A 13,548-nucleotide genomic window follows, 5' to 3' on the forward strand; every position below is an offset into this window, starting at 1 on the left:
CTCATTGTAATACTGCACATGGAATGGAATGAGGAATGGTATCATCAAACACTTGTTTGATACCAATCCTCATTCCATTCCATGCATTTACAATGAGCCCGTCCTCCGAACTACTGCTACAGTACTGCTACCAAGATACAGTATTGTGGTCAATATCACAAGCTCACTCCTAATAACTGCACATTGAAACATGATAACCGTTGAAGTGCAGTGCTGTTTGCTGATCCCAGTAGGTGTAGCAATAGCCATATGATCATAACCATTTTTGCAAGCTGGGATCTCTCAAGTCAATAAGCTTCACTTTGTGTGTTTTCCACCCCGTAGCTATGGACTCGTATCAGAGTGATGTCAGCTGCAATTGATGTGACAGTTGATATGGTCAGAGTTGAAGTGCAAAAGGAGAGCTGTTTTCATATGTTTTTATTTTCAGTTTAGCCAGAGTGCAGTTAAATCCCAGTCAAGCGTACCCATGACATTTCTGCTTTCAGCCAGCCACTGTGCTATTGCCTGGGTGTGCAGCAATACCTTAGAGAGAGAGAGAGAGAGAGAGAGAGAGAGAGAGAGAGAGAGAGAGAGAGAGAGAGAGAGAGAGAAGAGAGAGAGAGAGGTAGGGAGAGGGAGGGAGAGAGAGAGATAAAGAGTAATGACTAGAAGAAAAAACCTTTATCTCTGAAAGTTCAGGTTATTGTAGGCCTTTCAGACTGCTACATTCAGAGATATAAATCCACTGTTTATAGTCATTGTTACAGCCAGCTTTTCACAGGTCATATTGGTGTACACTCTGGCTTTGGCTCAGGTTTTGCCGAGGAAACAAGCCCTTTGGCAGCCCCGATTTGTCTGTTTCAGTATGACTAACTAGGGTGAATGAGTGGTATGGCTAGTTGGATGCGCCGGGAGTCGGCACACTCGAGTGGACTGGGTATCATGGGAATCATCTGTGAGCGGGGTTGTGGAGTGTGGCATCCCGGGGAGAAGACTGGCAGCCAGTAGCTCAGGGAAGCAGGGAGACCGCAGTACTACGAGTCACAGGGCTGGAACAAATCCACCAATTGGATTGGGAGGGGTAAACTGCATTTAAGATATTGAGTAGTTTCCATTCATTCGCCACATTCGTGTTCGTCTACACAAATGTGACAAAAGAGAGGAACTGAAAGAGAGGGTTAGACTAGAAAACACCCGGCTCGAAAATACCGAGAAAAGCACCCAAAGCCATTACTGTAACAGATATTTCTGTCATGGTTGGGCTCGTCCCCTCATCGAACTAAGCACTCTCTCCCAGGTTCTACACTCTCGACTGCTTATGTACTTTCCCTTACAGAGAAACACAGCCGTGTTGCCGTGTCTCATTTGTCAGCGGCGAGAGTAATGATAGAATCATGTTGTTGTGTTGCCTGGCCGCGTTCACACAGACGGGGAGAGAGAGAGAGGAGGAGGAAAGAGAGAGAGGGAGAAAGAGGGAGAGAGAGAGGGAGAAAGAGGGAGAGAGAGAGGGAGGGGAGAGAGAGAGAGAGAGAGGGAGAGAGAGAGGGGAGGAGGAGAGAGAGAGAGAGGGAGAGAGAGAGGGGAGGAGGAGAGACGGGTTGTAAGTAGGGTTGAAGATGAGGCTGTTGCTGCTGCTGCTGCTGCTGCTGCTGGAGGCAGTGTGGGAGCAAGGCACTTGGTAATAACATGAAAAACGTTCGCTTCCTCCTCTGCTCAGCTGCTGCTTGTTGTTTTTCCACCACTTCCACAGACGACAGAAGAGATGAGGAATGTTTTCCTGTTGACTTGTTCACGGTGACATCAAACCCTGGGAGAGGGAGGGAGGGAGAAACACAGAGAGAGACTCCACATTCTCCACTCCAAATGCCTGCCTCTGAAAAAGAGCAGTGTAAGAGGGAGGCAATACAACACACACACACACACACACACACACACACACATATGAATATACCGTACATGCTGTTGTATATCCTTAATGGGTATAAATAACATGCCCATATGAAGACACACCCAGAAATAGACGTAGACATTTACTTTGTGGGTTTTTACACACACACGTACGCACGCACGCACAGACACACACACACACACACACGCACGCACACACAAACACACACACACACACACACTCACACTCACAATCAATACTCTCTCACACACCAGCACCTCAGAAGCATAGAGTAAGTGGAACAGTTTGACAGAGTGTGTTAATGAAAAGGATAATGAGACGTAATGACTCCCTGGATCCTGTCTGTCAGCGTGGATATTGGGGCTCGGAGCACGGTGGTGACAGGGCGTGCGTTTTGCCTGTCAGGGACAAACCTCTCTCTCTCATCGAGGGGTGTGTCTCCACCGCTGTCCCAGACGTAGCCATATTGCATTGTCAGTGTGGCCTTATCAATGTTGTCCTGTCCCTTCATATTGCGGAGGTATATCATGTGGTAGATGCAGGGGAGGCAGGTGGGTGGAGTTAGACACCAGGAGGACAGGGCTCATTGTAACGCAGGGAACAGAATGAGGAATGTTTATCCAACATACGTGTCTGATACCGTTCCTCATTCCATTCCATGCATTACAACGAGCCCGTCCTCCGATTTCTACCTCCACCCAGCCTCCCCCTGGGTATACGGAAGGGACATTGAACTCTTGGCGGAATACAGTAGAGAGAGGCTCTATGTTGCTTCTGGCATGTGTCTGACCACATCCTTCCAAACGGGTTGTAGTGTGTCTGAGCGTGGTTGAGTGGTGCTGCTTGCAGCTAGCTAACACATGAGCCGTCTCCAGCTGAGACCAGCGTTCAATCCCCGCCTTTCCTACTGTGTCCCTCTCTCTATCCCATGTAAACATATCCACAGGGGAAACCACACGCAGTATACTGTTGCAGTTATATGCTCAATATATTCAATTGAATGTCAGAGCTAGCAACAACATACCAGACATTTCGTGCCTCTATCTACCCCCGCCATCTAATGAATATCTATCTAAAGATGTCTATCTATCTGAATAAAGAAGAAATATGGAGGAGATGGGAGATGTCAAATAAAACGACAAATGTCCAATTTTAGAGTGTAGAAACCAATGCATTTCTAAACTCCTCTCCTCTCCTCTCCCTTCCTCTCCCCTCCCCTCCCCTCCTCTCCTCTCCTGTCAGGATCCCGTCTTCGTCAGGATGACTCCCCTCCCCGGATCGTGGAGCACCCCTCTGACCTCATCGTGTCCAAGGGGGAGCCGGCCACCCTCAACTGCAAGGCGGAGGGCCGCCCCGCCCCCACGGTGGAGTGGTACAAGGACGGGGAGCGGGTGGAGACGGACCGGGACAACCCTCGCTCCCACCGCATGCTGCTGCCCAGCGGCTCCCTCTTCTTCCTGCGCATCGTCCACGGCCGACGCAGCAAGCCCGACGACGGCAGCTACGTGTGTGTGGCCCGCAACTACCTGGGGGAGGCCGTGAGCCGAAACGCCTCTTTAGAAGTAGCATGTAAGTCCCTCCTCTCACTACTCCTCTGTGTCAAGGATTAATAACGAAGAGAGAGCGCCATTTTGTGGATGTGCGGGATAGTTTATGTGATGGTGGAGGTCGCAAATGTTATTGCATATTAGAGGTAAGGGTACTGAATATGAGTAGTAGGAGTATTAAGATGTAAATGTTTTATGAATGGCGATATTACTGTCAAGACTTAGCAGAAAAGAGGAAGCACAGTGTGTGTGTGTGTGTGTGTGTGTGTGTGTGTGTGTGTGTGTGTGTGTGTGTGTGTGTGTGTGTGTGTGTGTGTGACTGTGTGTGGCTGTGTGTGTATGGACCTATACAGGCTCTGTGCGTATGTCGTGGTCCCTATAGGTCTTAACAATGTGACAGCAGCTTGATCTATTGATTGCCATTACTTGGGTCTTAAGAGGCTAAATGAAAAAGTCATGAAAAATGGATGAAGTCTCTAGATTGTACCTTTATTTGTTTTTGACGCCTTGCACTCTCTCCCTCTCTCTCTCTGCCCCTGCTGGGAGCTTAATGTGGCCTCTGGGATGGGTGGGGTCTGTGTTAAATGAGGTGTTGAATTTTTGTGTGCTGTAGAGGTGACTGTTTGTGTTTAAGTAGGAGGATAGAGGTCACGGTATTATAAGGAGAGGGCCCACCACTCTCAACAGGGAGGGGGGTTAGCCCAGAGCCTGACAACAACTGTGCCCAAATGTGAAATGTATGACTCCTCATCTTGAGTCATATGACCTGACCTATTTGACTGAATGCACTGTGTCTTTTGTGTTAGGGTACTGTAAGTGTGTATAATGTGTGGGTGTGTAAATGCTAGTGCATCTATGTGTGTCTGTGTGTGTTTGTGTGTGTATTTATGTGTGTATGTGTCTTGAAGTGTGTGTGTGTGTGTGTGTGTGTGTGTGTGTGTGTGTGTGTGTGTGTGTGTGTGTGTGTCTGTGTGTGTGTGTGTGTGCGGGTATGTGTATGTTTGTGTGTCTGCGTGTGCATACATGTGTGTGTGTGTGTGTGTGTGTGTGTGTGTGTGTGTGTGTGTGTGTGTGTGTGTGTGTGTGTGTGTGTGCATAGATTGTTAAAGAGAGACCTGTTCTTGACCTTTGTGAGTGATGCGTGGGCAGAAGCTGCAAACCGCTCCGGGGAGCGAGAGCAGGAGGGCAGGATTTCACCCAGCTTATTCTCTCCTTTCTCCGTTTGGATTTGGAGATGAGGAGGCTGCTCCCAGCCAGCTCTCTCCCTGTGTGGGAGAAAGCTGCTCTGGGCTATTCACATTTCCATTATGTGCTAAACTGAGCTGATTCCTTGCCATGAACAGCCACACACAACACACACAGCCACACACAGGCTCACAGTAGACAAAAGAGAAATAATGGAACCAGAACAAATTCTGAATTGTCTATGAATATTACAGCTACGGTATACATTCCTATACACCTATAGATGCACATTCCATACCGTACACAGATTTTTTTGCAGCATGTTTTATGTGGGGGGGCCTTTGGGGGGGAAAATATGACCTGAAGACTTCAGTGTGGTGTACACTTTCTTCCCTGGGGTGAGAGGAGAGGGAGGAGGGAGGTGGGAGGTGTTCCCTCCATATTTCCTCCCCTAAATCTGTCGCCAGGCATCTGCCCCGTCTGTGCCCCAGGGGGCCAGTGGAGGAGCAGAGTAATGGCTGCTCCGTCCCTGTTGTGACTTGTGCTGATCTTATAGCGGCGCTGGTGGATTTGAGCCTGTGTGAGATTGAAGGAGCGCCAAGAAGGACACCTCTCTCTTTCTCCCGCTCTCTCTCTCTCTCTCTCTCTCTCTCTCTCTCTCTCTCTCTCTCTCTCTATCTCTCTCAAACCCCAACAGCTGCTGGATGAAGATGTAACATGAGAACACTGTGTCTCCTTGTGCAACCTCGTCCCCTCCTCCCCCTCTGCCTCTCCTTCCTCACTCCTATCCCCTGTCACTCACTTTTCCCCTTCTATCCTGTATGCCTCCCTACTCTTCTTCTCCTCCTCCTCCTGCTGTTTCCTCTCCCTCGTTTGTAATCAATACTGCCCTGCTGTCCTGGGAAAGGATTATGGGTGAAGACCCGCAAGATATCTGAGACACACACATCAGGCCTCAAACAAGACAGCTGTGTGTGTGTGTGTGTGTGTGTGTGTGTGTGTGTGTGTCTGTGAGTGTGTGTGTGTGTGTGTGGTGGGAGGAGGATATGCTGACAGTCACCATAACCCTAGTCCAACTCCGCCCCCTCTCAAAACCCCTCCTCACACACACACACACACACACACACACACACACACACACACACACACACACACACACCTTTCACTGAGACAAAACTCGCGCAAAGTGAGAGAGCTCTCATTAAGATGCAAATCAGATTGCTTTTTCCAATCGTGAGTCCCACCCCATCCCGTCAACACAGGAACTGATAGCAGTGGAGGGTAGGTCGTCTTTGGGTGAGTGATGAGGCACTTTAAAAGCTCTGTCTAGATTGGACAGGCTGTCCCCCATCTCATTTGTAGTTGGTTAACATGAGTATGAACACTTTCTGTAGAGTTGACTCCGGTGAAAAATATGAGTAGAGATGAATAGAGATGTAAGCCACTCTGCATGTGGTGAAACACACTTTTTGGTCTCGTCGTACCCCGAGGGGCTGTCGAATCAGGATCTTGAAAAGGACACATTTGTGTTCTCTGATAGTGTTACACCATGTCGGCAGGCTCCTGCTGTTTTGTCGGCACTGCCGGGGATTATTTTAATAACAATCATCACCTGCTGTCGATGTCGGCAACACCCAGCCAGCCTCCCACCTCCCGGGGCCGCTCATGCAGCCAAACACTGCAGCTGAACGCTATTTCAGACTAACACCCACAAACACCCACAAACACCCCTTTGACCTCCCAGACCCCCTGTAGACTTCACTCATAATCAGAGTGACTGGCTGCTGAAGGGAATAGTAAGTTTTCCCTAGTAGCTCTCATAAGTGACAGAATCACATTAATGATGATATGTTGAGAGGGGAGGCGTGGGGGGGGAGGGGGGGGGAGAACAAGGGGGAATGCGAGGGTGTTGATTGGTATAAATAATTCAAAAACAGACCCCCCCACCCCCCCCCCCTCTTGTCTGTAGACTCCTCTGGCTATCAGAAGAGTATCCAGCCAGACAATCATCAATCAATAAATCCTCATCGTCCCAGACAGATAGCCAGACAGACAGACCAACGGATGGGCTTCTCGCCTGGAGTGTTGTGGCTAGCACGGTATACAGAGTTGCATATTGTGTTCGTGGGGTTACAGTGTACTTAACGATTATAGAGGTCACGGTTTTCCGATTTCAGACGTTGATAGATAGCAGTGGCTGCGGTCGCTCGTCATGCAGTGACGAATGCGGTCGCGGTTGTTGCGGTCTTGAGGTCGTGTGGGCTTGTGGACAGTCCTCATTCTGCACTGCGTACCGTACGTTGTGGTGAGTGTGACTTTGAGATTGTGGTGAAACCACAGGCTGCACGTGCTGAGAGGCACCCATGGGTATTTGGCACCGTGCCAGCTCTCATTAATCATATGTCCCACTCTCTCACACTGACTGACAGCTCACAACCTGGTGCCCGCCAGCCCCCGTGTGTCCCTGTGTGTTCTGTGGAGGGGAGGGGAGGGGAGGGGAGGGAAGGGGAGGGGAGAGGAGAGGAGAGGAGAGGAGAGGAGAGGAGAGGAGAGGAGAGGAGAGGAGAGGAGAGGAGAGGAGAGGAGAGGAGGGGAAGGGGAGGGGAGGGGAGAGGAAGGGGAGGGGAGAGGAAGGGAAGGGAAGGGGAGGGGAGGGGAGGGGAGGGGAGGGGAGGGGAGGGGAGGGGAGGGGAGGGGAGAGGAAGGGAGGGGAGTGTGTCTTCTGTGAGGGGACAGGGTGGCCTGGCCTGGGTGTGGGGGGGGCTGCATCGAGTCGACACCCTACTCCTGTACTAATCCCTTCGTCTGGCTCCCACCCTCCTGTCAAGGCTCTGTTGAGCAGCCAGGTCAAAGTTCAGCAAACTCGGCTGGCCCGCGGCGCACTTCCTGACAGTTTCAAATGTCAGCGGGGTCTTGTCGTCCATGACAATGCCGTCACTGTGTCGCGCTCCAGCCACCCGTCTAAAGAGCTGGGAGGATGTAAGATGAGAGGGCATGGGAGGAGCCGCCTCACAGACAGTATATTTACGCCATAGAAAACGAGATTAGGTGCATTTTAAGGCGTAGGTATGCACCACTCTCTGTGAGTCGCTTCTGTTTCCATTGATGTATGTAATTGTTATTTCAGTGATATTATCTACTGCTCCGACCCAGGCGCAATGCAAACAGACAGACAGTGATTTAGATATCCTTCCACATTTACTGTACTGAGAGACATAAAGCCACTGAAAGTGGTGTCTGAGTAAGGGATGATATAATCGCTATGTCATCATCATTTTATGATAAAGGAATGACAATGGGAAAAAAAAAACTCTATTTTTGTAGAGTAAGCGCTTTGAGTTCAGACTAGCGATAAAGCCAGAACCAGGCTACGGTGTGGGGGTTTGTGTGTGCGTCACCGCATGTCACTGGAAGGAATACCCGCCTATTCTTTTCTTGGCCAGAGAGAGTGGCTAAGGGGCTAGCATCTGGTGCTAACTGGACCATGCTAACTGCTTGGAGATAGGTGCGTTACTTTGCTCTAGTAGGTTGGCTAAGGGCTAGCATCTGGTGTTAATTGGACCATGCTAACTCCTTGAAGTGCTCCTCTGCCCTTTCTTACAGTTGGTTGGCGTAAGGCTGCCGCCTGGTGTGAACGAACATGCAGCATGCTAACTAGCGGTGCCGTGTTGTGCATTGTGTTTACTTTGATCCCTGAACAAAGCTAGTGCATTTGAGACTAACCCTCATCACCATATGAATTCATTGTCACCAATCGTATTTCATAATATACCTGACGTTATTAGGTTTACCAATAGAAATGCGAAATGAAAATATGAAGCAATTTCAGAACAAGTTAAGCTGATGTGACCCCTAAACTCAATCAGTCTTCCACTATCTCCAATCCTATACTCTCTCTTGTTCTTTCCCCTATACAGTTTTCTTGTATTTTTCCACTCTCCATTTCCTCTCTCTCCTCCCCTATAGCATCTCCTTCCCTGTCGATATTAGCTCCCCCACCACCCCACTGGTTTTTCCATCAAGAAGCGCGTACAGCAGTGAATGATATGAGCTTCTTCTCTGTCTGCTGGTGGGAGCTCATAGCAGCTGTGTTCACTGAAAGCCCCTGTTTAATGACATGAGGCACTGCGCCCCAATGCCTCGGTCATCTATCAGTGTAGTAGTGTGTGTTTAGAGGAGCCTCCCTCTCTCACAGTCCTGCAGCAGCAGCAGCAGCAGCAGCAGCAGCAGCAATGCAGTACTGCTGTCACTGTGGAGATGCGCTGTGTAGAAAACCATCTCATCCCCCTCTCTATGTCATGCAAGAGCACTCCACCAAGCCAGCTAACCCTGGGCGGACTCTGACTATGGCGAATAATCCTCTCCCATCATATTAATTACTTGTAGGGCTTTATTCAGCTCTCCACGGCAATGTACAATATATGGTGTTATTGTGCGTTTGTAAAAATGAAAATGAGGATGGGGGTGGGGGGGTGGGGGGGTGGGTCAGCTCCAGGCTCCTTCTTTTGTTCCTTTCCCAGACTTGCTGACTGAGGAGGCAAAGATTCAGACGTGTTTAGGCGGGAAAAGTCAATCAAAGCTTCATTAAAGAGCTAAATGAGTTTGTATGGATTTCATAGGTGACCTGCAAACCTGGGCCATACTGAGCAAATAACAGCGCCTTTGGCCTCAGCCTTCAGTCTGTAGGGAAATTAAAGGCTTTGCAGAGAGGCCAGGAGTTAATAGTTTCTATTTAGTCTTAACATGGACTGCTAATTAGTTAATCAAAGACACTGCCCTCTCGTTTGGCATCATGCACAACACACATACAGTACAAACACATGTACAAACACACACACACACACACACACACACACACACACGCATGTGGCCGTGTGTGTGTGTGTGCGTGTGTGCGTGTGTGTGTGTGCTTGTGTAGTGTACTGTATGTGTCTTAAATGTGTATATGGCTTAGAGTGTGTCTCTGGGGTATGTGGTTTATAATGGTTTCTGCAGTTCAGATGTGATTGTGTGGCAAACTGAAGGCCCCAGCATGATGTGTGATGTATTGAATGGCTTTATGATGGATGGGAGACTTTGGAGGATCTGTTAAACAATAAGAAATCAATTCGGGAGGAGACAGGCTCATTAGAGACCTGGCATGAGGGAGGGAGTGGGCATGTCGATGCAATTTTCTCCCCAAGTGACAACGAAAGGGGTAAAAACACATCCACAAAAGGATTAGTTTGAGGCGTGTGTATAATTTGCTGAAATATGAAGCATTCATAAGCATTACCGTCATAAAACCATTTCCTTTCAACAGATTTCCACTATTCCATGAACACATATTCAACTGGACAAAGCCTTACATACTGCTTTCAAGGCATTCACAAACACTTTTGTCTGTTCATGACATAATGCCCCTAATTTGACTCTCCCTCCCCTTTCCACCCACCACTCTCCATCCTGGCTGGGGGTGGGGGGGGGGGTACAGGGTGAGGAGCATCTGCATTGTCAGCCAGAGGGGCTCCATAGTGGCTACATTATTCATGTGGCCTACCCTACAAACCCTCTTATCTAGGCCAACCCACCATTCTGCTCAGTGCAACCCCCCCCCCCCCCCCTCCCACCCCCCACAGTCATTCACCTCCATCACAGCAGCCCACCCTACATCAGCTACTCCCAGCCTCATTCACGGAGAGGAGAGACTCAGGCCATGGTCACATTAGTGTGACATCAGACTTCTATAGTATAACCCCCCCTCACTGAGTAAAAAGGGAGGAACATCAGCCAGCTTGATTAATTTACAGTAGTACTATCTCACTCCCACTCTCACTCTTTTCATCCATCATTTTTCGGACGTAAGACGTGAGGGAACAGCTTCCCGTGGGCCGTCACAGCCTCTTGTACCTGTCAGTCTCCATCTGCGGCCGCTGTGCTGTAGCCTCATGTCTGTCAATCCGCTCTCCGCTCCTATAGAGGCCATAATTGCGGTGTGACAGCAAACAAGATACCGTCCACATCTCTCAATTAGCACGCTAGCTAATTCTCTATTACGGCGTACATGTACCCCTGTGTCTCCCTTGGGGATAGCAGCTAGCGGCTAGTGGCTAGCGTTAGCCATGGCGGCGGGTGGAGCGAGTGGCAGGATTAGAGCCAGGTTGGCATGTGTTAGCCTCGGGGAGGGGGGGGGGGGGGGGGGGGGTGCGTGTTGGGGTTCTGGCAACGTGACAGCTATAGGAGAGACCGGGGGCAATTGTAAAATGTTTTGCAATGAACTCTATTACCCAGAGACCACTCAACCTTGATATCAGAAACATACATATGTCTCTAAAGAGGACGCTTGGATCACAGTATTGATTTTAATCCAAAAAGTCTGATGTTTCATTTGCCCCTGAGCGGGGGCAATTGTAACAGTGAAGGGGGAAAACATCAATTCTGCCCCTATCTTCAAATGACACTTCCCCCGATGAGACAGTTGGCTGTGATCTGGAAGGTGTCAAAGCTGTGGTGTCATCAGTATAAAATTGACTAGGATGGAGATCTGATCAGTTCCCATGCAAACAGCTTTTAATTTAAATACTATGGTTGAAAGTTGGGTAAAAAACAGAATTCTCTTCTCTCTTTGCCTTGGTGTCCTGGTCACAGCTTCAGGTGTTGCTGTTGAGCACAGTAAACAGATAGTGTGGTTTGTCCTTCTCTCTCTCTCTCTCTCTCTCTCTCTCTCTCTCTCTCTCTCTCTCTCCCCATCTATCATTTACCATTGAGGGTAGAATGTAACATATTTGTATGAAGTATTTGCCTTGTAATAATTGTATACGTATACAGTATTATTAAAGTCTCATTTGATTAATTCTATTCAACCATTTGTGCACTAATCAGCACAGACTCAACCATTATTTGCACATTGTGTTAATTAAATTACTTGCAGTCAGATTATTGATATGAAGATATGCTTTGCTATTACCCAAATATAGCCACATTTCCTTGCCAAACCTTTGCATTGTAACTGCCAAGCTATTAGGCCCAGTAGGCGGGGGGCAAATGTAACACCTTAAAAAAAAACACCAAATAAACTCACTGAAGTTCAAAGAATATGCGGAAGACAAACTAGACACACACTAATGCTCCATTAAAACCTTTAATCAGTCCCTCTGCTCCGCACGCCTCACACTCCAGATGAAGGAAATCGAAATGAAATTCCTGACAGGTGGTCGCACCAATCAGTTATCACAAGTGAGCATCCCCGCTTTTAAATGTAACACTTCAAACAGGCTTTTTGCATTTAGACTGTTGGACGTCTCCGCTGCTAATTTCTAACTAACTAGCTAGCATGGAAATGAAAAGCAACAGCATGGGGGACGAGCGAGGGAGAAAAATACTGTAGATGAAATCATAGATACATTTACCCCTCAAAAACTGCTTTTCCCAATACATCCTGAGGTATTTGACTGAATTGTTCATGCAGGGAGTAAACCTAACTGTGCATGTACTGAGTGACTTTCATCTCACTGTTACTTTTTCCCCTAGTCTCCCCTGCCATATCCTCCAGTACATCCTTCACTCCACCCACACATGCCAACCTCTCCGTCCCCTTCCTTAACTCCTCACCTCATTTCACCTCACCGTCCCCCAATCTCACACGCAATACCCCTATTTTACACACTGTATATCTACATAATGCATTTTAGCATTCCCTCCCACCTACAGACTCCCCAAGGTCCCCCTCACTCTCCCCCCCTCCCCCCAACATACACTTCATGCCCCCATTCCCTCACCCCCATGACCTCCCCATGTCCTCACCCTTCCAGCTCCCACACCACCCTCCCTCAGCCCGGTGCCAGGGTCCTGCTCAGAGGGAGAGGGCAGAGGGCACAGGGGACAAACAGCACTGAGAGCCAGACTGCTGCCCGCAGCCCCTCCCTGGGAGAACCACTCCACGGGAGACACACAGCCAGCGGTCAGCCTATCAGAGAAAAGGGAAACCCATGGAGACACGACATCCCAGCGAGGGCCAATGAGTCACAACACCCCTGCGGTTGACCAACAAAAACACTGATACTTCAGTCCTTCGTATCACTTCTATTGGCCTTGAATGGAGACCACGGGATTATTTCCGAAACCAAAACAAGGTCAAATGGCTGTGGTTCAATGGAAGGCCAGGTGTGGACCACGTTGTTAGTTGGGGAGCAGTTGTCTTAGTGCCCTTTTAAAAAAAGCAGAACGGGGTTAGATTAGATGAGGATGATGCTCTGATGGTTAGTGGGTTAGCTGGGGCTCATGGTTCAGTGGTTAATGTGCACTTGGCCGTGGCTGCAGATGTTGTGTGCGTGGGGACTGGGGGGGACTGAGTAGTGACCGGTAAGGCTCAACGGAAGGAAGAATGGACACAGTGTCCCTGAACAGATGTTTTCACGACAGTCTCTGTGCATTTTGTCATCTGGGATTTAATCTGGTCAGTGAAGGGCATTAAGATTACGGAGGAAGGGGAGAGTGGGGTGTCGACCCCAGCTGTCTTTTCCTTCTGGAAGATCCCCCACCCGCACACAGACACGCACACAGACGCACACACGCACACAGACGCACACACACGCACACACACACACACACACACACGCACACACACACACACACACACACACACACACACACACACACACACACACACACATTCAAGGCCGACCCTATCAACTCCACTACCTTCCCAAACACACATGCACACACACACACACACACACACACACACACATACACACACTCACAGACTGACACACACACACACACACACACACACACACACACACACACACACACACACACACACACACAACATAATTGGCAGCATTTGGCCAACCAGTGCTTTCACCAATGGAGATTACGGTGATATTATACATCCATTTTCTCTTATTGACTCACTGAATTGTATTTCATGCAGTCTAAGTACTG

At 48.9% G+C, this 13,548-nt stretch overlaps 1 protein-coding gene across 1 annotated transcript in view; it reads left to right on the plus strand.

Annotated features, from left to right (window-relative positions):
* LOC310801269 (roundabout homolog 2-like) overlaps positions 1-13,548 on the plus strand; it is a gene marked incomplete at both ends in the record, with an annotated part of 104,258 nt that overhangs the window by 33,690 nt on the left and 57,020 nt on the right. Inside the window, one exon of the mRNA XM_083665263.1 lies at positions 3,134-3,460. Within this exon, the coding sequence (XP_083521389.1) occupies positions 3,134-3,460 (327 nt within the window). The remainder of the gene's footprint in view (positions 1-3,133; positions 3,461-13,548) is intronic.

The sequence above is a fragment of the Argentina silus genome, assembly GCF_951799395.1.
Source record: "Argentina silus genome assembly, chromosome: 2".
Taxonomy (NCBI): Eukaryota; Metazoa; Chordata; class Actinopteri; order Argentiniformes; family Argentinidae; genus Argentina; species Argentina silus.